Source organism: Mesoplodon densirostris, chromosome 16, assembly GCF_025265405.1.
Source record: "Mesoplodon densirostris isolate mMesDen1 chromosome 16, mMesDen1 primary haplotype, whole genome shotgun sequence".
Taxonomy (NCBI): Eukaryota; Metazoa; Chordata; class Mammalia; order Artiodactyla; family Ziphiidae; genus Mesoplodon; species Mesoplodon densirostris.
In genome coordinates this window covers 61,068,654-61,094,203 of record NC_082676.1, presented here as the reverse complement: position 1 = coordinate 61,094,203, position 25,550 = coordinate 61,068,654, and the positions used below count along the sequence as shown (strand labels likewise).

Genomic DNA, 25,550 nt, shown 5'->3' with positions numbered 1-25,550 from the left:
AGGCCTATTTTCTCGGATTATAAAAGCGACATAAGTTTCTGGTGACTCTTTTCTTTAAAATGTTTTTTTTTCCCTTTCCTTTCTTTCTTTCTTCTTTTTTTTTTTAACATAGATCTTTGGATGTGGGGGACCCCGTGCTGAGCATCTAACCTCTCTAACTTACAGAGTAAGCCTCCACGTAATAGAAATAAATGCTGCATTTTCTCTGTATATAACATGTCACTTGGGCAAGGTGCTACAATGTCTCATTGGTAAAGCTGAAATGTGGATTTCTCAAAAATGTCTTGTTTCCAGTTAATGATATTTTCTGCTTTTCACCAGGTGGTCTCTTTGGAGGTTTGTTCCTGAATTCATTTCTCTGTGCGTGCACCAAGCTTTCTATTATTCGTTTGTTCAGCAGACATTTGCTGAGTTCTTGTCACACTCAGACCTGAGTCAAGGGTTCAGGTTATAGTCACGCAAAACCCCAGCCCTGTCCCTGGGTGTTTGCCATCTTTGGGGTAAATGGGGCACTTAAGAAGCAGATGAAGGAAGGCATGATGAATATATGTATGATAAGGACAACAGTAGAGATGAAAATAAAGTACTATGGGAAGAGGGTAGAGGGGTGGATGGTAGAGGGTCTGGCATGGAGGCAGGTTGAGAGAGTCAGGCTGACTTTGATCAGATGCATTGCCTTAGCTAACAGGCCAGGCAGGGTGTAAGATGCCACCTCATCCTAATATCGCCTGACCTGAACCAGCTCTTCCCTGGAGATGGCACAGAGTTCATCTTTCTTGAAGGTGAAACCACAGGAGGAAAGGCAACTTCCAGAAATGGCCAAACCTTCTACCCCTGCCTCAAAGCCACCTCCCAGTGACTCATGGCAGCTGGAAAGAAAATTGATCATTAGCTTGTTATGGTCCCCACAGGGTAAGACCTTCGAGAAACCCAGGGTCTTAGTGAGAGCAGGTCCATGGCAGCAAATGGGCCATATTAGCAGACATTGGGGTGATTTCTGGCCCTAGGGCTGGCCCTGTGTCAGCTGTTTGAGCGTATATGGTTCCCTCCACATTGGACTTACATTCAGAGCAGGACTTGAATCCCAGCCTTGAGTTTGACTTCTTTGGCCACAGAACACAAAGTTTTGGTTTTCTTCAGAGACGAAGAAAAACAAAACACGTACTTTGGCTTTGTTTAGCTGTTCTTCCATTCCATCCATCCTTGCCATCCTTGTGAAGTGAGCAAACTCATGTTTCAGAGAATTGAGGTCCCTTTTCCAGCCGGGCAAAAGAAGTGGCTACTTAGAGTCAGGTGTCCACCTTGCAGAGAAGAGTCTTTCTGCTCCATCTATGGATCCTAAGAATAGGAAGAGTGGGTCTTCCCTGTCCCACCCTACAAGAAGCTGTATCCTCATTCCATTTTCCTTCATTACATCTCCTGAAAATAAGATTCTTATTCGTGTCACTGCCTCCTGGGGCTACCCAGAAATTTCTAGACGTGAGAAGGGCTCTTCCCTGGATTTAAGGTATATCTGCTCACCCCGCACATTTGATCAAAGTCAGGTTTATCAGGTATAATTTATATAGAATAAAACTTGCCCTTTTTTGCATTTTTATTTATTTATTTTTAAAACATTTTTATTATAGTTGACGTACAATGTTGTGTTAGTTTCAGGTGTACAGCAAAGTGAATCAGTTGTACGTATATCCACTCTTTTTTTGTTTTTTAGATTCTTCTCCTATATAGGCCATTACAGAGTGTTGAATAGAATTCCCTGTGCTATACAGCAGGTTCTTATCAGTTATCTAGTTTATAAAACTTGCCCTTTTTAGCATACAGTTCTGCAAGTTTCAACAAAGACATACAGTGATATAATCACCACCACCATCAGGATATCAAACATATCCATCACCCCAAAAAAGGTCCCTGGTGTCTGTTTGTAGACAGTCCCCAGCCCCAGCCCTGGCAATCATCAATCACTTTTCAGTCCTTCTAGTTTTGCATTTTCTAGAAAGCCATGTAAATGGAGTCCTATGTAGGTAGCCTTTGAGTCCGACTTCTTTCTCTCCATATAGTGAATCTGAGATTCATCCCTGCAGTTTTGTCTACTGAGAGTTCATTCTTCTCTGTTATTTCTGAGAATCACCCTATTGTGGATACAAATAGGTTTGTTTATTCAACAGCTGAAGGATCTTTGGGTTCTTTCCAGTTTTTGCTGATTATGAAAGAGTTGCTATAAACCTTTGTGTCTAGGTATTTCTATGAATATACATTTTTAACCCTCTTGGGTAAATCCCTAGGGAGTGGTATTGCTGGGTTGAACAACCAATGTGTGTTTAAAGAGTTTTGGGGGCGAGACAGTGAGCTTGGTGTACTGTTGATGTTGAATGCTGGGTCTGACACTTCCTAGGTGTGTGACCTCACATAGATTATCTGAGCCTCTTTTTCCTGCAACAGAAGAAAGGGTAGAATCTAGGTTCTCATACGGGATTAGGAAAGTCGCTCACCTGTGGCCCCTCATCCTGGGTTGCAGCCTCCTGACATCGGACTCCTTCTCTCCACGGTGTTCCCATTTCTGCTCCAGAGCAAGCACACCCTTTCTCCATCCCTGCCACACACTGTTTCCTTTCCTGGAACTCTTCACCACCCACCTTTCTCCTCACCAGCTACACATCTCTCCATTGCCCAATGAAATGCCACCTCTCCAAAAAAGTCTTTCCTCACCCTTAGTCTAAATCCAGGCCCCACCATGTATAGTTTCTTTCTAAAAATGTTAAAGTCGGTTCTTTTCCTTTATAGCATTGACCGCAACTGGCCTTTATCACATTAACTGTGTAATTTATTTTTTAATGGAAAAGTTTATTGAGATGATTGTGGAGTCGCATACAGTTGTAAGAAATAATGCTGAGAGATTCCATGTCCTTTTAATCCAGTTCTCCCTAATGGTAACATCTGGCAAAATTATAATACAGTATCACAACCAAGATGTTGGCACTGATACCAATCTGCTGATGTTATTTCAGGTTTCCCCAGTTTTACTTGCATTAATTGGTGTGTGTGTTTGTGGGGGGAGGTGTATTTCATTCCATGCAATTTTATCACACGTGTGGATTTGCGGGTTCATCCCCACAATCAACTTCCAGAAAAATTCTGTCAGTACAGGATTCTTTCCCTTGTCCTTTTATAACCACGTCTGCCCTCCCCACCTCCCCCAATTTCTAACACTTGACAAACACTGATTTGCTCTCCATTTTTTAAGTTTAGTCATTTCCAAAATGGAATCATACACTTCATAAGCTTTTGGGGTTGAATTCTTTTACCCAGCATAGTTCTTTGAAAATTCATCCAAGCTATTGTGTACATCAACCCCTTGTTCCTTTTTATTGCTGAGTAGTATTCTGTGATGTGGACCACTGTTTGTTTAACCAGTCATCTGTTGAAGGACATCTGGATGAATGCCTATTTTTAGCTATTATAAATAAAACTTGATGTACAGGTTTTTGTGTGAACGTAAGTTTCCTTTCTCCAGGATAAATGCTCAAGGGCGAAATTGCTGGGACATTAGTTGTATAAGAAACTGCTTGAATTGATATTTAAAATCTCTCTCTCCAGTAGACTTTAAGTTCCATCAGAGTAAATAGACTGAGTTTTGTTTGTTTGTCTCTTTGCTTGTTTGTGTGTCTAATCACTGTATACTGGGGACCTCTCACAAAGCTTAGAACATAATTTACCAGTCTATAAATATTTATATATGAATTAAATAAGGAATGAATGAGTGAGTGCATGAATAAAATTTTTGGCATGAGGATTAAGTAAAACAATATATGTAAATCATTTTTTAGAATGCTTAGCATGGAGAAACCTCTAATACTAAGTCAATTTTTATCAACATCAGATGTGATTTTGGCTAAGGGTGACATGATGTAACTTTCAAATTCTTCCACCTTCATCACACAAACATCATGCGGCTTTATAGGATTCCAAAGGTCTGAGCTCTGGCTCTACTTTCTTCTCTTAAGAGAAGTATGTCTCATGAATGGGCTGAAAACAGCAGGGTGGGAATTTGGGCTTCATACCTTAAATAAGATCCTGCTTCCAGAGGTCAGGGTGAAGCTACATGGCTCCTTTCTCTGTTGAAAATGAGCAAAGGCAATAAATGATAGAAGCCTTTGGAGTGTGAGGCTGTTGGTATTGAACTGGTTAACTTTATCCCAGGATCCTTGTGGTCTTAGCATGTGAAATAAATATTGTTGCAGTGGATGGAGATGGCACAGTCCTTAATAGAGAGAGAAAATTAGTAATTCTCATTTGCCTGGGGAAAGCGCAGGTCTTCCTAACGTCTTGATCTATGTACAAAGAGCTAGTAAAGACAAGCAGTCCTCATAATAAAAATAGAAATGAGGTTTTCCCGACAAAAATGCCACCGGAATGATGAGCTGTCACAGAAGACCTGGAGAGATGAGAAAGAAACTTCCTTGGTGACTATAATTAGGCTTACATGGAGAGCAGCAATGCTCAGGAACTGTGCATGAGTGCTCTTTGCCTCTTTCTAGAATCACTTTTCAACTATCTCCAAAGGGCTGGGAGAGTGAGAATGTCCAAGTTCATTCCTGGTAGATCACATCCCCATTCTTCCTCAAGCCTTGGTGAGATTCTGACCTGGCCTGTGATGAGGGAGGAGGTGTTTTCACTCTGTGACTTGGGCCACTTAAATAAAAGAAACAGAAGGAGAAGAAGTGGAAACCTCCCTTTTCCTTATTACGAAAGTACCCCGTGGTTATGAGAGTAAACTTGGTTAATACAGATTAGCAATAAAAAAGTAATAAAAGTCACCAGTAGTCTCAACATATTTTAGATGTATCTATTTAGCTATATAGATTTTGATCTAGAAGGAGATACCCTTGGAAATGGAGAGTGTAAGCTGTAGATATAGATTGCATTTACATACATGGGATCATACCATATAAATATGGACATATATCTTATTCCACCCCTTCCCCCTAATTTCATATGCGTTTTTCTGCTTTTCAAACTATTGTTCCCTAGTTATATTTCTAAGTCCGGGGGATAGAGTCCCAATGGAATGGGCAGTAAATTAGTTGTTTGTATGGTTGTTTGTTTGACCAAAAATCAAAATAGAATCCCAAGGATGTTTGCTGGCTGAGATCCGTTTTACTCAAGCTGTGTGGAAGGAAAGGAGAAGCACAGGCACCTAGACCTCCTTCAGGCATTGGGTCAAAGCTTGAGCTTTTCCTACCCTGATCCAGGGTTTCCATGGCAACAGGGAGACCCTGTGGTGGTTTATGATACTCACGGGGACCTGGAGGAGGCAACATCTGCCTGAACCACAGTTTGGGATTGTGTAATCCCATTTACTTCACGGGGAAAGACCCACCTTATAGCAACTGTTCAACTTTCAGACATTCCGCTTTAAAATCCATTTTTAGGAATGAATTATGCAACAAAGTGGAAGATCAGAGCCAAGGAAATCACACCAACCTGAGTTAGGGCCTGAGTGTGTGCATTTAAAGGCTATTTATCTTCTCCCACCCTGTTTCCTCACCTTTAAAATGCGAAGGGTCAGACCGCCTTCCTGACTGGGTTTTGGAAAAGACGAAGTGTGATAACAAGTGTAAAATACTTGGCATACCACCCAGCAGACAGTAAAGGCTCAATACTTCTTAGCTTTGCTATTTTTTTTATGATGTTTCTTGGAATTGTGTGGCTCTTGACAGGACAATGGCTATGCGGGGAAAAAAAAAATATTGGAATGGCTTGGTTGGTGAGAGGCGGGGGTGGAGAAAGGGAGGGTGGAAGCCTGCTGAGAATCTGAGCGGTATTAGAGGAAGTATCAGCACCCTGGAGTTTGGTGTTTCACTAAAGAGGTCATAAAATATTAACATCCTCCAGAGTTACCCAGAAGAACAGTGGTGTCAGCTCCTGCTTGCTGTACAAGAGAGGCTCCTTAGAGATGTCTGTGGCCCAGTTATGAGGAGAGACAGCAGGAGAAGTCAAGGTGGTGACAGGGATGCCAGCTTGCTTCCTTAGCTGGAAACACTAGAGTTAAGAGAGAAGGGCAGGATAGTGAACTAGCAAAGAGTTCTCCTGGAAAAGAGGAAAAGAATGGCCCTCTTTCTTTCTGACCAGAGAGGATGGGGCTGTCTTTCCAACAGAGGCTAGTTGCATTGTCTTAACCCTGTGTTCACGGTTAACAGCCAGATCACCATCACCAACACCATCACCACTGTCATCATCATCATCATCAACATCATCACCAGCTCTACTACCACTGCCATCACCATAGGCAACATCATCACCACCATCACCAACACTGCGGTCATCATCAGCATCATCACCAACGCCATCACCATCACCATCATCATCACCATCACCAACACCATCACCACTGCCATCATCATCATCATCACCACCATCACCAACACTGCCATCAGCAGCAGCAGCAGCATCATCACCACCAACACCAGTACCACCACCCCCATCATCACCATCATCATCACCACGAAGCTGTGACAGTAATACGCATAGTGCATTTATGGGTTGCACTAAGCAATTTACACATATAATCCCATGTTATCCAAATTGTGAAAAAGGATACTCACTCTGTCTCCATTTATAAATGAGAACCCCATGACCCAGAAGGTATAAATAACTTGCCAAAAGTCACCCAGGTGACAAAAGAGATCCAAGATTCAGGACCAGGTAATCTGCCTCCTCTGTTCTTATGATCCACTTCACTGTCAAGAAGGCAGTATAAGGATAGAGTAAACTCTATGGCCTCAGAACATGCCCTTTTAATTCTTCTTTTTTTCTTTTCTGTAGGAGGGTAAACCTATAATCAGAGCCTCACACTGGAGTGTGAGTGTCACACAGAAAACCAGAGGTTCTCAAATATATATATATATATATATATATATATATATATATACATTTACACCAGTAGTAACCCTTTTACAAATAAATTCTACATGAAATGCCATTTGTAAAAGAAATGAAAGGGGCAGAGTGGAGATGAATTTTATAAATTCAAATGTGAAGCATTTATTATAAAGCCTATCAGTGAGAAAATGAGGCTGTTTTGATGAACACCAATATTTGAAGTGGGGAGTATGGATAAGTAATATTGTTTTCAATTAGCCTCATAATCCAGTTCACTTCAGTATTTTAGTTTGTTGCAGAATATTGAGAAAATGCTGATTCACATGCTGGCACAGAGTTGCAAAAGGTAATTTTTTTTTAAACCAGATGACCCCCAAATATCATGTTAATTTAGAATGTAAATTCCATCTCCTGCTTTGTTGATCATTGTATCTCCAGCACCATGCTTGGCACAGAGAATACATTCAAGATATACCTGATGAGTGAATGAATGAATGAATGAATCAATCAATCAATCAATTAGTGAGCATCCAATGGATTTCAGAGGCGTAGAAGTGGAGGAGGACTTGTCATCTCCAAGTTTTCTCATTGATTCTACCAATAGTTAACAAGCCTCTGCTACAATAGGTCAGGTGCTGTTCTAAGTTGATGGGGATGAAACATTAAGAGGGAAAATAAAGTTCTCATGGAATAGGTGCGTAGCAGTGTGCAAAGGATGGGAAGGCAGGAGATAGGCAGTAAACCGACAAGGAACTCACTTCAACACTGGCTGTCCCATTTAAGGATCCTTATGTAAGCATCCCATGTAAGGATGCTTACATAACCCGCCTGGGTTTCGGCATCCTTGTGGGTAACAGTGCTATCAGTACGTATCCAGCACTGCCCCTGTGAAGAATAAAGTGAAACACACATACGTGTTTTCCTCCTCATCTCCATCTCTACATTGCAGAACATACAAAGATGCGTGTCTCATTCCGGGCTTATTTATTTAATTACACATTGGGTATTCTGGGATTTGAACACTCATATCATTAAAGCAGTTTCAGCCAGAGAACATATATTTGGAGAGGTATTAATATGCACTGGGCATACGCAATTACAAGACTAGATATGAGGTGACCAGAATCTGGAGGAGGGGGAGGTACATTAAAGAAAGTGCCAGTTATGTTGCAAGTTAAGAGGTGCGGGACCACATTAAAGCATTTGCTATCAGAACTTCAACAGTGGGAGGGGTCGGTGACGTCTTTTGAGCAGAAGGTGGGCATGCCTGTTTTTTATATTTAAAATTTCCCTGTGGAATCAGTGTAGAGTGTGAATTGGGAAGAACTGAGGCTGACCAAAGGAACCAATTAGGAAAACAGCTTTTTTCATTGTTTTGTTTGTTTTTGTTTGAGTCTAGGCTAAGGAGAATAATAGGATGCACTGGGACAGCGGCAGTGGAAAATCGGGAGACTTCGTAGTCGGGAGATGGGAGAGCTAAGAATGGTGTGACATGGGACTCGATTGACTAGTCCAAGAAGCAAAGGGAGGTGTGAAGGTCAGATGTTAGGGTTTCGAGGTTATGTAAATGGAAGGGAGATGCTTCTGTTAACAAAAAGCAAGTCTACAGAGGAAGAGCAGGACGTGCAAACATTTTGTTTGGGGAGGATGTTGAAACAGCAAGGATAGGACCTTCATACTGAGACATGCAGGGAGCGGTTTGAGGTGCATGATCATTCCTCATGCAGTGGTTTCCAACCACTGCTGCAAAACCTTCACCCATGTGCAAAGAGTATTGTAGTAAATAGGTCATTCAGGGTGGCGGCAATTGGGATACAAGAGTTAAGAGACCTAACAAAGCACAAAATGGTGACGCCAAGGGAGATCTTATGTTTATGGAGCATGTAAGAATTCTTCCACAGACCTATCTAAGAAGGTCCAGCCAGGGAAACATGTAGTTTTTCTCTTACATGCCACTGTGCCTGAAAGAGTGTCAAATTATTCTATCTGAAACCAGGTAAAGGTGATGCTCTTCTTTTAACAGTGGGCATAGAAATCATCCTCTGGAGAGTACCGTTTTGGTTTAGAAAAATGGCTTGATGCAAACTTGGGTGAGACGGTGATCCCCTCAGGGGCACGTGGTCAACTGATGTCAACATTTCAAGGAGAAAGAAACTTGGGACAAAAGAGTGGGGATAAGACTTTGCTCTTGGGCTCTCAGTGGGAAGGGAAAGAGGTAATAGAAACATGGCTGAGAAAGTCTGAAGTCAAGAGAGTCTAATCGTAGTTGATGGTGGTAGAATAGGCAAATGTCATCTGCAAGGATGTGATACATGCAGATCCTTCTCGAATCATGTTTCTAAGATGAATATCACTTCTCCTATCCTCTCTCTTCCTTACGCATGTACAGTTTTCATGTCTACTAAACTCAAACGTGCCTTTTGTGAGTGGATGTATTGTGGAATATGACAAAGGGCTGAGCTTCACTGTGGGTTCTTGGGATGGAGCTCAGAGACAGGGAATATAAACACCTGAGCTCACAGGTCAGATGAGGTTGTAAGAGTGTGAGTTTCTCATAATGCAGAATTGCAATTTGGGGACTAAGACTTGGAATTTCAGAGCCTGTGTATCTGTCGAGGGGAGCTCTTGAGAACCAGGAAGGTCTTCCACCCCGTATCCAGTCCATATGCAACGTGACCTTCTAATTTTTGCAGACTAACCTAGTTTTGCTTTGAATCCTTACATCCTTCCTAGGTCACCACCAAAAATCACCAGCCTTTGAAGGTGTGCCAGTGTTGCCGGGGACCAAGGATCCCTGTGGCAGCTCTTGCCTGCATGCCAGGATAGGACCTTGGGCCAGTTAAGGTCAAAAGGGATTATTCCAGGACTTGAGATGTTAGAGGCAAAGTCATTTCTAGTCGGAGAGGCTTGAGGGTGACTCCTGTTACATAAAGATAAATATTTCTGAGCATTTGGGGGGTCAAAGAACTCTGCAGCCAAGCTTATTACAGAGGAAAAATAGAATCTTCTGCAGGCTTCGTTTGTCTTCACATTTGCTCGAAGTTCCATCCAGAAAGCCGCAACACAGAGAGTGGGTGGGCGTGTGGAGGCTTCCCAAAGTAGACCTCTCCACCCACTTGTTCATTAGGAGAAACCACCACTTAGCTGTTTTTGTCTCTACCGCCTACTGTCCCTTGTCCCACGCTCTCACATTCTGTCCTGTGCATTGGAAACAGACTCCCACCCTCTCAAATGTCAAACTTTGCACTCTCCCTCAGCATCACCTCCTGGAACCAATTGTTTTAGGAAAGCTCCTGTCAGCACTTAAGGTATTTGCTCGCTCTGGGTCTTTTTCAGTTGGGGGCTCTGTCTGGTGTGTCTTGGGTCTCTCCTGACCCAATGTCAGTTGTCTGCTCAGATAGAACACTGTGCCTACAACTTGTCATTTTGGCCTGGGGTAGCGCTAGGGAGGTATTGGCAAATGAGGATGGATGCAGGGTTGTTTCCTTGGAAGAGTTTCAGGTAGCCTGTGGGTGGTGTGTGACTTACTCCTCCTGTAAGTAAGTAGGGACTAGAAAGCTAGGAAATTCTCATATTATAAAATTAGGTAGCTGGGGTTAGGGATAGATTCCTGGAAGAGGAAATCTTGCAGCTGGATAGACAAAGAATAATGCTTCAGAGAAGTGCTTGCTAGGTTTAGATATTGCAAACAATGATGAATAAGATGATGATGATGATGATAATGATGATGGTAATGATGATTTGTAAGCAGCGTTTCTACTGCTACTGGTATAGCATGGTGATGGAAACAATAGTTCCTGCTTTTTTAATTCAACAGAGCTTATTGAAAACACTGCCCCCATCCTTTATTAGCAGGACGGGGTGTTCTTGCAGCTTCAGTTTCTTCTTCTGTAAATTGTGGCTATAAAACCTACCTTACAGGGTTTTGTGAGGAGATAGATAAATAGATAGATAGATAGATAGATAGCTATCGATACATAGATATATTACACTGGCCAGAAGCAATCTCTTTACACGTGTTAACCCTAGTCAGTCTCCAAAAAGCAGAAAAAGACCTGACATTTTGTGAGATCCAGCTGGTGAAGAATTTAGTTGACAAGGACTAATGTGAAAGGTTGTGTTCATTTGATTCATTAGCAATGTTAGATAAAATGTGTGTACTCAGAAGATCAGGGCAGAAAATTGATGTCCACAGATTTTCGTATCAATGCCATGTCCTATGAAAAAATTGTCAAAAAAAATTGCATTTGGAGTTAGTCATCCCATGAATGTATTGATTTTGTTTATCTTGTTTGTGTAATTTTTAGCAAAAAAAAAAAAAAAAGAGGAATCTCTCAGCAACTTGTCGGGGTCTGAGCACAAAAGTAATTCATAATCAGAGTCGCTAATATGTATTGAGTGGTTACTAGATAGCAGGCACCAATCTCAGGACTTACATGTATTGTGTTCATTTATTTTATTATTATTTTTTTTTTTGCGGTATGCGGGCCTCTCACTGTTGTGGCCTCTCCTGTTGCAGAGCACAGGCTCCGGACGCGCAGGCTCAGCAGCCATGCCGCTCCGTGGCATGTGGAATCCTCCCGGACTGGGGCACGAACCCGTGTCCTCTGCATCAGCAGGTGGACTCTCAACCACTGTGCCACCAGGGAAGCCCACATTTATCTTTTAACAACTTATTTAGGAAGGCAAAATTAGCATCATTCCCTCTTTGAATGAAACTGAGGTTTTAAGGGTTTATAACTCTGTAGCCATTTCATAACAGCCATAGAAGTATGAGGCAGAACCAGAACTTCACACCCAAGCAATGAGACTCCAAAAGACAGTGCACCCACTCTCCAGTATACTGCGTGCCCTCATAGGAGCCACAAGGAGCTCCCAAGTCCTCCATTAGAGCCATCATTTCAGGTGGCCTTGAATGAGCAGGCTGCAACCACAGTATCATTGAGGAAAGTGAATCCAACAAATTCAATCCATCTGACCTTTATTAAGCCCCTCCCATGTGAAAGGCATGCTGCTCCATGGTGCAGGGGACTCAGAAATGAGAAAGGTGTTTGGTTGGTTCTGCTGCAAGGAGCTGGTGGGGGTGAAGAGGTTAGTTATTCCGTCCTAATGAGTGTCACAGTTGATCATGTTCAAGCATCCCCACAGTAGTTAACGTGTACTGTTGATTCTTGGGCTAAGAAGCACTTTACATTCATTATCTCAGTGGTTCCCAAATGCAGATCCACCAATTCATCTGATTCCATAATGACATTTTCAACAGACTGCAGCTAAATGAGAAAATTAAGGGCAATTTAGTGAAAATTTTAATAGACCTAAATTTAATCAATTTAAAGGGCTGTCCTTTATTTTGAGATTATGTCCTTCTTGCTTTTTGGTACAAAATGCCCTTTCCCTTATGAGATGATGATGAGAGCAGATGGTGTGTATGAGTTTGTATGTGTGTGTGAGTTCATGTGTGTTTGTGTGTGTATGTGTGTGAGAAGATACTAACTTGGTCAAAAAAATTTTTAAGTCGTTAATTTCATGCAACCCGTCCATTGTTTTTCAACTTTTACTGTGATAAAAATTATTACGTGAATGAGAGAGAAAAAAAAATCTAAGAATCATTACAGTTCTGTGAGGGAGGTATTATTAGCCCCCTTTTACAGATAAAAGAAGTGAGCCTCAGGGTAGTTAATTTACACACCCTCATGGACAGATCCTGCAAGTGGCAAATCTTGGATATAAACCCAGGTTGTGTGTTTCTGGGAGCTGGGATACTAACACCACCATGGGCATCGATCATGGTGTTTCTGCAGTAATGAGCTCCCTAGCCTTCCCCTGGCCAGGGAGGGGGCAGACCAGGAAGCCATTTTCAGAGCCCTGGGACTCTTTGGCCTTCGTTTGGATTGCAGGCTGAACTCCAGGACAGCTTTGGGAGATTCATGATGTTGGAGAGGCAGATGAAGAAGCTCTGATGACTGGCCCACGGCAGACCAACACAGTGGGGAAAGTTTGTCCTTTGCTGCAGGCTTGCCCTCTGTGGGACCATAGCTAGCAGCCAGCGAGGCGACTACAGTGGGAGGGGTGGGAATAAAGGGAGAGATGTATCTTCTGTGCCTCCTGAACCCCTTCCTCATCGGGCCTGCAGGGAAGAGGTGTTTGAGCAGGAACAGAAAACAAGAAACGCATTCTCTAAGTCATAAAGATCTCCCTGAACTATATGCTAGGCCTGGTACAAAGACAAACCACCCCACCTAGGAAGTGGGGGGATTGAGAATCAGACATTCCAGAGATTTCAAACCAATTCTGTCCCTTATTTTCTACGGAAACATTCTCAGGTTTCCTGCCTGTGGGTCTGTTTCTCAGCAGCCTTGGCACCAGAGGCAATGCTGGGGCTGGGGCTTTGTTTTCATTTCTGCTCAGGGAAGCTGAAAACCTTGTCTCTAAGAAGTGAAGTTGTAAACAGAAATGAGGTTCTTAGTTTCTGGAATCCTGTACAGCTACCAGGGTATGTGTGCTTCCCATTTGTGTTGTGGCTGTGAGTGTCTAGAATATTCCAACTTGGTAGTGTGTTTAAGCAGGTTTTTATGGACTAGCCAGGAAAATTTACTACTATTTAGAAAAGTACTCCTTAGGAACACGTAACCCGAGTTCTTCATAGTGAGAACCAAGATAATAGCAGTAGTGGCAGTAATTGTAGAGGAAGATTTTTTTTTTAATTTTATTATAAAAGTCATGCACAAATCCATTCTTGTGACAATTCAAACAACACACATCTTTATAGAGTAAAAATTGAAAGTCCCCCCACCTCCCTTTTCTGCCTCATTACTCTAGATGTAAGCAAATTTACCACTTGACTTGTATCTTTTCAGATCCTTTTCTATGCATTTCACATGTGTGTATGTATGTGTTTTTTTATTCAGACATCCACACATGCCTATGTGTAGGTCTGTATGTGCGTGTGTGCACACACACACATGCATAAAGAGATTGTGAGGTTTTTGTTGTTCTCTGGTTATTTTGGTTTGGTTTTCACATACAAAATTGATTATCTATGCCCTGAAACTTCTTAAAGATCTTTCATAGAGATCTTTCCAAGGAAAGACACCTAGAGGTACCTTGTTCTTTCTAATAGTTGCATGTAGGTATGCCATCATACTGTGTTGTACTATTTTTCTATTGCTTCTGCTCATTTGCTTTTACAAACAATGCTGGAAAAAAATTATTCCAGTACATGTATCTCTGTGCCCATCTCAGGTATTTCTTGCAGGATGGATATCTAGAATGCAAATAATTCGGTGGAAAGATAAGCATATTTAAAATGTTGAGAGTAAGTGCCAAACTGTTGTCTCCAGAACTGTACCAATTTTAACTCTCACCATCTGTGTTTGAGACTACCCATTTCTCCACAGAGACATAGATTCTAGGTAGTACTGGTAGGCATTTTATTTTTAATTAGTTGATTTTATTTATTAATTGATGTCCATCTTGTGGACAAAGGATCGTAGTTAACTTTTCTAAACAACCAATATAATTTTGAAAAGAGCTTGGGTGGTAGGAGCTAGTTAAGAACTGAGCATCCTTGTACTGGTGTTTCTGTTCTTTTAAACTTGAATTCACTGACACCACACACCCAGGCTGGAAAGCTAGTGGAGTTTGAGGGTCCTTGACTCAGAAGTGGACTCTGATCTCCAACCTCAATCCCACGATTACTTGCAAAGCAATTGTCTCTAAATGGTTGGAATCTGTTCTGCCTCAGACACAGCCCTCTACTCTGAAACAAGAACGCCATGCTCATTATCTGAGCACTGCTGAATCCTCCACCTTCCAACTCCGTGCCATGGAGTGGGGGGACCTTTGCCAAAAGAACTGTCTGAGAAATAGGGCTTCTCCAGGGTAGCCCGGAGGGACCATCAGGGACTGAGACCTCATTCCAGGGGCCAAGAAGCCAGCTTAATATAGAGAGCTAAAAAAATAAATAAAACTCAGAATCCATGGATCCCTTGAGCAGAAAGAGATAGCTAGAGGTCCTTTGCTCCAAATTGCTATTGTATTAATTCATTCATCTGTCCATCTACCTATCTACCCATCCATCCATCCACCCATCCACCCATCCACCCATCCACCCATCCACTAATGCAGTATTTTCTGAGTACATACAGTATGTTAGACACTGTATTAAACCCTGCACTTCAAGTGGACAACATAGCAGATGGGAATCTTGCCCGTTTTTAGTCATCGGTAGGAACAAACTTGCCCACCACCACTCTTGGTAGACTGAGCCATGAGAGCTCCAGAATTAATATATTAGGCAAATCTGGGGCTTGGCAACCGGAGTGGAAGGGGTGAGGATGCAAGGAGGCTTTTCATTTTTTTTTAACCTTTTATCTTATATTGGAGTATAGTTGATAAACAATGTTGTGTTAGTTTCAGGCATACAGCAAAGTGATTCCATTGTACATATACATGTATCTATTAGTTTTCAAATATTTTCCCATTTGTTACATAATATTGAGCAGAGTTTCCTGTGCTATCTGGTAGGTCCTTGTTGGTTATCCATTTTAAATATAGTAGTGTGTACATGTCAAGCTGAAGCTGCATTTGCAGAGTGAGTGCACATTTATACAGTGTTTACTGCGACCTGCCCATCCCTCTTTATCTTTGGTGTCCCGCTTCCCTGATCCTGTTCTATCTTTTATTTTTGCACAGCACTCATCAGCTTCTATACTCTGTACAATCGACTTATTTCTTACCTTTGTTCTTTGTTTCATGACAGCCCCACCAGAAAGTCAATGGTATGGTGTCAGGAATCTTCACCTTCTCCCACTGAAACAGCCTTAGGGGCCAGACCAGTGCCTGAGTGTAACCAACACTCACTAAATATCATTCAAATGTTTGAACAAGTAGGTGACTCAACGTGCTTGTGATAGAGATCATAAATAACAAAGTTTCCTACAGAGACTTTCATTCTCGCTTTCCTGAAGATTCAGAATATGTCATCGCCCGTATCAAAATTTGGAAGTGAGAATAAAATACTTCTCAGCCACTTCTTGATATCGTCATGGAGCTAACCCTGGAAGGGATAATTGCACTTAAGATCAAGGAGTCCTTCCTTCTGTCTAACTGGGGTTTTTCTTGCTCTGAGACACAGCAACTCCCCTAGAAGATCTTCCTTTAGCTAAATGCCTGCCTTTTTGACAGCCTTAGGAAGTTAGAATAAGGGATTATGGAAGAGAGAAAAGGAAGAAAAGCAATTTCCTTTATTATTTTGAAGAGTTGGCAAATTTAAGTGAAGGAAAAAGTTACAAACACTGTTGTGTGGGTCACATTAAAACTGGAACAGTTGCCTTCTGCCCGAGGAAGTTTCATCTGAAGATGGCATTGTTCATCGCTGGTTTTCCGGCACTCTCTCTGCTTCCTACATGGTAAACATTCAATGAAGGGTTCTTGTAGCTGAAAGGCAGGAGGGTAGCCCTTGAATGTGTGCGCAGTATATACGCTCAAGTGATACTGAGTGCCCAGGGAGCCTTTGTAGGAAGAGAGAAGGGTATTTTCTTTCCCCCACGTCTCCCATTTATTGACATAGAAGAATCGTTTGGGAGTTAGTAACATTGATGTGGCTCTTTCCCAGTCTCTGTTGAGATAGAATTCAAATTCAGCATCCCCAGACACTGCTTAAAAGGCTAGCAGAGTTTTTTGCACGGAGCCATAGTTGCAGCTAGGGCATTACCATTTGATTTGGGGTAATCTGACGCTGTGTTCCTGGTGAACAGTCTGTGATAAGAGCCACTGCAAAATCCTTCCTGCCCCATCCTTTATGTCATGTTGATGGTCCGTGTACTTGTTTGTGTGCATAATCATGTTTGCATGAATCAGTTTGCACGCACTTGTGCAGCGATGTTCTGGACTTGGTTGTCCAGAGAATGCAGCCTGGCCTCGAATCATTTTGAGATGCATTTACACGGTCCAGATTCCACCATTTCCCTTTGCAGATTTCCAGTTTGCCTGACTGAGGAGACCTAAGTCTAAGGAGAAGCATGAGCCATTATTGTAAAATGAGTCTGTGGGAATCCAATCACCACTCAGAGTTTTCGACTTTGGGGAGAAAACGGACCAGAAACCCAGTGCTGGCTCAGTACAGCCAAGAGCAGTTATTGGTTCCTCACATAATGTATTTGTTTTTCATTAAACCATTCAGATAAGGTCTTATTAAAGTGCCATGTATTATTTATCGTGTTTCTTATGAAAATGAGCTGAAGGGAAAATTCTGTTCTCTTCTTGGGGCATTTGCAGGCTTTTCCAATGCCAGTGAGGTGCGGGGGGGATGAAAGAAAGCAGGGTGAACCCCTGTCAGTACAGCAAATTGCTTGAGGCAACAGGAGAGGATGGGAAGGAGAGAGGAAGGATTGGAAGGACAGAATCGTTGACTTGTATTCCGTATATGTTTTGTGGGGTGGTTTTCCCTTTGATTTTGTGAATTGCAAAATTAAAAAGAAATGAAATAAAAACAGGCAGAAAATAAGAAGACAGAAAAAAGAGAAAGAGTTTATTTGTAAATCAGACCTTGTCTGATGAATGTGAGACCACAGATAGCAGGGATTTTTCAAATAACCACTGCCACTTCCCCACCCTCAGAAAAAGCAGTGTAAAATACCAGGCTCTTCTCCCCAATCCTCCAGCCAACTTCTGCTCAGGGTTTAACATCCTACTGTGTCCCCTCTAAATTGTTGGGATGTGTAAGTCCCAGGGTGTTGGAGAAATTGGTTTTGCAAGGTGAGGAGTAGAAAGAAACAGCCTGGTTGGGACCCAGTGTTTGGCGGAGTGAAGACTTTTATATTATCGATGGTGTCTCAAGACAGAACAACAAAAAATGGAGCTGTGGCATAATTAATTTCCTTTTCTTCAGAAAGCATTTTGATTAGCCTGCAAAGGGAGTTGTGCCTTGTAAGCCGATGGCCTAGAAACTGTCATTTGGCTGAGTGTCCCCTCGAGCCTCACAGAAGTGTCACTGGGGATGCCCCCGGTGGCCAGTCCCCAGCCCTGTCCCAAATGCCCCTCCCCAGGGGTGCCCCTGTCACTCTGTCCTTCAGAGTGGTGCCCCCACCCCCCAGCCCTGCAAGGCTTCTTGCGGGGAACCCAACAATCAAAAAAGATGCTGTTCAGACAAGCCTCTTGCTCTGAAAAAGAAAATCCAATCACCGGGTCAAAATCTATATCGCAAAATATGGCTACTATCCCTGATCATGGTTTTACTGCTGCCAAGAATGTGCTTTCCCTCCCCCGCCCCCCCTACCCCCCCGTAGGGACCAAGGACTCCTTAGAGTCTTAATATTTTCTTTTGATTTGCAGATCACATCCTATTTTATTGCATAAAGGCTAAGGAAATCTACTAATGAATAATTATTACTTCATAAAATAAAGGGGAGGGGGGAGACCCCTTTGCAAGAGTGGAATGCTGATGTGGCCAAGGAGGGCTGGCCAGGCAGGAAAAAAATTAAATAAATAAACCCTTGTCATTTGCCCGCTGCAGCCCACGGAGTCATCTCTTTTCAGACCCAGATTTCCCCACCCCGTGCGTTTATCATGTGAGAAGATCGGGGATTCTAGGCAGGGAGAAGCCCCCTTGAACTCGCGCAGGACTGGCGTGTTAGCCCAATACGCTTGATTTCCACGCCAGCCCCAGCCAGGGCGGTTTCTCCCGTTCAGGCTCGGGGCCGGGTGGTGCGCTCCCCGCCGCCTGCCCAGCCAGGGCGAGGTGCTGAGCGAAAGCTGCGCCCCGAACGCCTGGGGGTGCGTCGCCGCCTCTCCGCCCCGCCTCAGGCGCGGGCAGCCCCAGCTCCCCCTGCCCCCAGCCCCTAGCGTCGTCTCAGCACTCCTACGAGGGGGAATCCCACTTCCGTGTTTATTTGCCAACCGAGTCGGGCAAACACACCGCCGCCACCCGAATCTAAGACTCTGGGTCCCAGCTGGGCAATCGCATGAATTGTCCAGCTCGCCTGGGTGCTGGCGATGTGAGGCGCTCTCCGGCTTCCTCACCCGCCCCGCGGAGATTTTTGGCAGACACAAATTGAATTTTGGTGAGTCGTTTGAAAAAAAAAAAAAAAAAAAAAGCAAAGGGGAGAAAAAAAAAAAAAAAAAAAAAACCTGCCCCTGGACCCATTTGACAAATGAGGCAGCAACAGCAGTAGCACCAGCGGAGTGAGTCTCAGTGTGAGTCTAAATCTCTCTCTCCTTTCTCCCCCTCCCCTAAATCTCTCTCTGGCCTTTAGCTTTATCCTCCCACCCCCCTCCGCCCCCACTGCTCAGCATCTACAGGAGGGCATCGGCCCCCCTGTACCTTTCATAGAAGTTGCCTTTGCTTGTTTTGTCATCTTCACGGGGGCGGGGGGCAGGGGACACCCTCCACTTTGAGAGGCATCAGAAAGCAGGACCAACAAACCAGAAAAAACGATACAGCCACGAAGGGAACAAAATAGTTTCCCGGCCCTCTCAAGTGTCTTAGCTGGAGGCAGATGAACGCCGGGATCTAGCACACCCAAAGGGAAGGAAAGCGAGGGAGGAGGGACGGACGCGCGGGGTGCGGCGAGGGGGAGGGAGAGAGAGAGAGAGAGAGAGAGAGAGAGAAAGAGAGAGAGAGAGAGAGAGAGAGAGAGAGAGAGGGAGAGAGGGAGAGAGGGAGAGAGAGAAGGGAGACAGCTACCGGGTTGGGTTTTGACTTAGATAATCAGCAAAATTTAAAAAAAAAAAAAATTGTAGCGACCAGGCAAAGAGCGGCGTGATTGCATGCGAGCGTCCCCACTCGTGCTCGGCGGGCGCCAGAGAGACACGATGCAGCATCCTCTGACGGGGGCCACCTGCGTGGCGCTCCCCAACGTGGGCATGTGTCCCCAGCTCTCGTGTGCCTTGACTTTTATGTACTTACAGCAGGTAAGGCGCGCGTCTTCCCTCGGTGGCTCCTTCCTGGGTCTCGGCGGACTGGGTACCCGCGTCGCTGGGATGCGCTTTGGTACCTTGGATGGGTTTGGGGAGGGGGATCCTGCGTTTGGACGGGAGGGGTGGATCGGAGACCCTAGTCCTCCGTGGAGCCCGGGCACTCTGCGCCCAGCTGTTTTTGCAGCTCTCTGGATACTTTGAACGCCTGATTCTGAGCCTGGGTACGGGGAGTTTAAAATTGCAAACTGCATTTTCCTTACTCGAATCTTTCCCGTGTCAGTGCGTCCGGTGACGATCCCAGTCTAAGACCTCTTTGATGCTAAGAGTTTGGATCTTTGTGGAGGCATTTGGGTGCCTGGCGTTTTAATTCAGCTGCTTTAATGAGGAGTGCAAAAACATATATGTATGTGTGTATGTGCTGAGTATTTTTGTTTTCTTAAGTTTGTCTGGGTTGTGCTATATTCCGTCAGCTTGGGATCTGAGCCTTTGGGTTTCTGGAGGGTGTCAGCCCCAGAATCTGCCTGTAAACTCACTGGAAATGCTGTGATGAAGGCGAGGGGTTTAGGATGTGTCTTTGTTGGCATGTATAAAGGTTTTTTTTTTTCCTCCTCTATGCTCCCTTAATGGTCTTGTTGAGGGATTCTACGTTTTATTTTCCATTCTGTGTATATTTCAGAATCTTGCATTGTGTTTCTCTCTTTCTCTGGGTGTCTCCCTCGGACCTTCTGTCTCTTTTTCTTTCTTTACTAGTAGGGCTACAGCCTAAGTTGGTTCCAGGGCTTGGGAAACAGCTAAACCTTGCCTTGTGGAGTGACAAGCCCAGCTCTCTCTCACTGGGCAGGGGTTGTGGATGTGAACTGACAGAGTTAGAAGGATTTTGGCATGCAGATGGGAATCCTCGCTTCCCAGGATCACTGTCCTGCTCTGTGAAGAGTTAACTTGACTGTATCTTTTTATCTGTTTTTCGATTGATTCCCTTCAAGAGTACCCTGTGTTAAGTGTGTGTGGTTGTACTTGACTAAACTTCCTTTATAAGTGTTCCAAGGGGCCTCCTTCTCCAAAGACCCTCAATTTCAACCTGTGTTATAAGACTACGTATTCACAAAATGTCCAGATTCTGCTTTGAACATTTTGGGTAATTTGTTATCAAGTCGTTTGCCTCCAGAAAATATTTCTTAGGCGTATTTTCTATCTCAAGTCTTTTTGAGAACAACCTTTTATTTTTTCTCGTCGTTTTAATATCTTAGGAACAAACTGGTTTATCCTTTTAAATATTGTTTTATCCCATTTGTCATTAAGTAACTTGTGCCAGGAAACATTTCCCAAGAGGCTATTGGTAACGTATGATATGATTCATCTGCTTCTACCATTTCTGTGCCTTTGCTGTGAGTGCCTGTGTGTGTGTGTGTGTTTGCATGTGTAGTGTGTGTTTTATACCAGTTACCCACCAGAAGAGTATCCTAATAAGCTTTTTTACAGACGCTAAGCCTCAGTTGAATTTAATCAAATTATTAATATGAGTTGATCTTTTGCCTACCGTATTCACTTCTTTCACGTTATTTATTAACCAATTGGAGAAGCATTACCTAGCAAGTAAAATGCCATAAGTATTCAATGTTCTCACAGTTTCTTTGTGCATGATTCTTCTTTTTTAATAAATTCATGTTTCTTCCTTCTAGCTTGTTAAATTGGTTTGCTTTGGGGGTGGGCACAACTTAGGAAGGAAGACTGTGACTTTGACTGTGAGGTTATTCTTGCCATGGAAAGGACAGTATTTAGGATGAATGCAGGGGTTTTCAACATCAGCCAGGCAGTGTCTTCCAGTGCGTGTGTTTGTGTGTGTGTGTGTGTGGGGGGGGCACTCCTGCTCTGGAAAGGGGAGGCTCAAAAGGAATGTTGGCAGCCATCACAAGTATTTAGAAGTGACTGAATCAGCATTGTGGTTCCATATGGCAGTAGATGGAGGTGAGTTTTGAAATGTACTGTGGAATGCACCCCCTCCCTTAAAGGGGCTTGTAATGATTTCAACGAAAGTGTTGATAAGGTGATGCTGACATACAGCGTCAGAATGCGGTGTGTGTGTGCGCACGCGCGTGTGCACGCACGCGTGTGCATTTTTTCTGAGTTTCACTAAATGCCTGAAGTATAGTACAGGCAGACATTTATTTTTGCCTGTCTGGTTGAGAATCAGGATTTCCAGCCATACATCCCACCTTGCTGAAACCTCGCTGTCAGGGTGGGAGAGTTGTACTTTCAGGTCATCTCTCCTAGCCACTGCTGGCATGACAGTTTGTGTAGAAGTCTCGTGTCATTGCTTTTATTTAGCAGTCCAGACAATTGGCTGATGAAGGGTGTGAAACAGTTCACTTCAATCTCCACAAACCACTTACTGCTACAATCTATATGTCTTCTATCAGTACATCGCCACTATGTTTTCTCTCTGCTATTAATCTGTAGCTATTACTGTATCTCTATTTAATTTTGATGATAGGAGGGCTAATCTATACTTTCAAAGTTGATCAGACGGCTGGATCAGGCAATATCTCTGATAAAGGACACCTTCACTGGAAACATTTTCTTTCATTATTATTTAGAAATAAGCATATTTCAGGAGTCTTTGTCATTCAGATCACTAATTACATAAGAAAATAATGAAAACACAATTCTCTTATTTTGGAGGCTTTATCATTCTGTTTTCTAAATGCACAAACTCTGATTAGGGGCCACTGAGTCTCCCTTAAAACATATTTTCCTGGAACGAAGTTTCCGATTGCTTTCTTTGCCTCAGCCTTGACTCTCACCTCTCTTCCTAAACCCTCCCAGATTTGTTCCTAAGACAACTCACAAAAGCAAAAATCAATTGGGATACCACAGCATCAAATCTACCCTGAATGACCAAGTGAAAACGACATAACCCTTTTGCCACAAGGAACTTATTTATTCAGGCCAAAGAAGAGGCGACTTTGGTCTTTCAATTATTTGACTTATTCCATTTCATTGATCCCTATTTCCCAATGACTCTGCTTTAGATCGGTATTTCCCTACAGTTACAATTTCTTTCTTTATTTTCCTCTTTCTCCTCTCTTTTAACGTCAGAGATGTTACTACAGTTTGGAGCTGTAAGATGGGATCATGTCGAATAGTCCATCTGGCATCTATATCTTGAGGCCAGTGATGTCATCACATGAATATATACCCACATCTGTATCCCTCTAGGATAGAGCATGTATCCTATGGTTGTAGACCATTGTTAAGATGGAAGGGACAGGCAGGCGTTGTAGCGGCTGGCTTCGATCTTGCTGTCCAGGGAAAGTTTCTGCTTCAGCCGCTGTTCTTGACATACTGCAGTGGCTTTGTTTGGCGTCTTCTTGGGTGGTGAATCTTCTTCTCCCAGGTGAACTTCAAATTCACACATTCCCCAATATGGAATCTGCCCAGAGTTCCAAAGTGGGTATGCATTTCCACAGTCTTGCTTGGAGGGAAAATTCTAAATACAAATTCCAAATTTGGGGGTTTACTACAAGCTGGGTCAAAAGAGTATAGGTTTCGTTTTTCACAGAGAAATAGAAAACAACTACACACACTCATAACAAAAAAATCTAGAGATGCTTGATGTCCATCCTAAGTCCCAGGGAATATACCGAAGAGCATCACACGGTAAGGTATGGTGAGGCTACGGACACAACAGACGAGGTTTGTTTTCTGATGCACACTGCCTGCCAGATTGCCCCCAAGCTGTTTCACACTGAGTTCTAACTCCCCGAAAGAGGGTAAGTAGCATATTAACTTCATTTTCCCTGTTCCTAAACCCGCATCCACGTCTCCCAGTCCCGTTCTAAGAAAGCTTCTCATCTGTCAAATCCTGTTCACTCAGAACCTTTTTATCAGCCTACATTTAAAAACAAGTCAAATGCTTAAAATCCACATTAAAAGCAGGGGGGAGAGGGGGCCTCTAAAGTGGGCCATGCCACTGTCAATATCCAAAGAGTGGTCATTTTTCCCACTTAATGATGATCCATGTGGTTTGTTTTAAATAGTGAAGTGGTTTGTACAAAGGGTAATTTCTGGTAAATGAAGCCATTGCTCACTACGGACATCTTCAGATCGAAAGCAATTGAACTGAAACCTGCATATCAACCCTTTCATTCTTTAATTAGAAAGTGGATCTCAGCTGAGAATCGCCAGGAAGATGGGCTCTCACACCGTGGCTGTAGGAGGGGGCACCACCCCTCCATGCACCTGCCGTGGTTATAAATTTGGGAGACGCTAGGGAGGCCGTAACAATTATGGCTGCGTAGAAAAGTTCAATTCTCATTCTAGTTACTTACCTAGTGCTGCTCAATCTGATGATTTATAGGGGACCAAATGGCATTTTATCACCTTCTTTCTTCTCGGCTTAATCCCGTGTTGATTTATTAGATCGTGCTGTGGATTGGGGGGAGTCAATAGTGTCAATAATGCAGAAAAGAATTAGGATAGATTATCCTCATGTCTGAATTGTTTAAGGAATTTAAGTGGCCGGAATGAGCAAATTCCCAGGCCTGGGTGACTCTGTTAGAACCTAGGACCCTCTGCCTCTTTCTAGAGAGATCTTATGTCATTAATTGGTTAATTAACCAATCTTCCTGGTTTCTCTGATTTTTCCAGTTAAGGGGGAAAGACATGAATTTTTGGGCTCTGATCAGCCAGATAAGGCCCATGTCTCAGGTGGGCTAGGGTTCACCCTCTGTTTCTTCCATTTTAGGAATCTGTGATGGGGGATTCACCGTAGGGTTCCTTGGGCTGCCTCTGCCTTAAGTCTGTTTCATCCAACATTCACTCATGAAAACTGTAAACATCTGTTAGTCCGTAGACCCCAGTCCTGCGCCATTCGGCAGCTCTGTCTGCCATTTCACGGCGGTTTCTGTGTCAGAACATACAACCGGCCGCTTTTGCCTTTGCCCGAGTAGAGAAAGCCCATGTTATTAGTGCTCATGCCATCTGTTTTCCTTACAGCTGGCCCTTGAGTAATTGTCCAGTAGCTGATGGACTGAGGGTAGACAATCTTTTTTAGGGTTTTCTGATTCATTTAACCAGGCTCTCTGCCCCCAAGAGAAAACATAATGCTTGTTTATTCATATTGGGTGGATAAAAACAGTGTAGTTTGTCAGGCAAATAATAGTCTTCTGGAAGAGGAATTACAGCATTGTAAACAAAATCAGGTTGGTTCGCCTGTGCCTAAGGGGGCTGTGTGATGCTCAGGAGATGTCGACCGGTGGATGAGGCAGAGCAGACCAAGTGTGGGCGTAATTGCCCCATGTGTGGAGACCTTTTTAATGGACAAGGAGAGGTGTCCCAGTGTGCTGCTTAATTCAATGAAGAAAGGCAGAGAAAGTTCCATTCATCAATAAAGTTTCCTCCTTCCGGGCGCTGCCCGAGAGAGCTTTGCTGGGCTGAGAGCTCGTCTGTGGCTGCCTGCCTGATGTGGCTTGCCCTGCCTGGCCCCGTGCAGAGGGGCTGTGTCAGATGGGGTCAGCTCTCAGGCACAAGAGCTCAGGAGGGCCCTGGCCCTGGCCCTGGCCCTGGCCCTGGCCCTTCAGCCACGCTGAGTGCAAGCCAGCTGGGGAAGTAAGCAGAGACCCTGCAGGCGGGCCCTGCTGGGAGAAACTCTTGGAGAAGGGGTTTTCTGAAGGACCCCCCTGCCCAATTCCATTCCTGAGCCTGCATAGGGTTAGGGGGTTGGAACTTTCTGGCTCCTGAAAGGGTCTGGGGAG

The 25,550-nt window shown here is 43.6% G+C and overlaps 1 protein-coding gene across 1 annotated transcript in view; it reads left to right on the top strand.

Annotated features, from left to right (window-relative positions):
• The first annotated feature begins 19,692 nt into the window (after positions 1–19,692).
• The window catches only part of RBFOX1 (RNA binding fox-1 homolog 1), a 381,057-nt gene continuing 375,199 nt past the window's right edge, over positions 19,693–25,550 (top strand). Inside the window, exon 1 of the mRNA XM_060079321.1 lies at positions 19,693–19,791. Coding sequence (XP_059935304.1) covers positions 19,693–19,791 — 99 coding nt within the window. The remainder of the gene's footprint in view (positions 19,792–25,550) is intronic.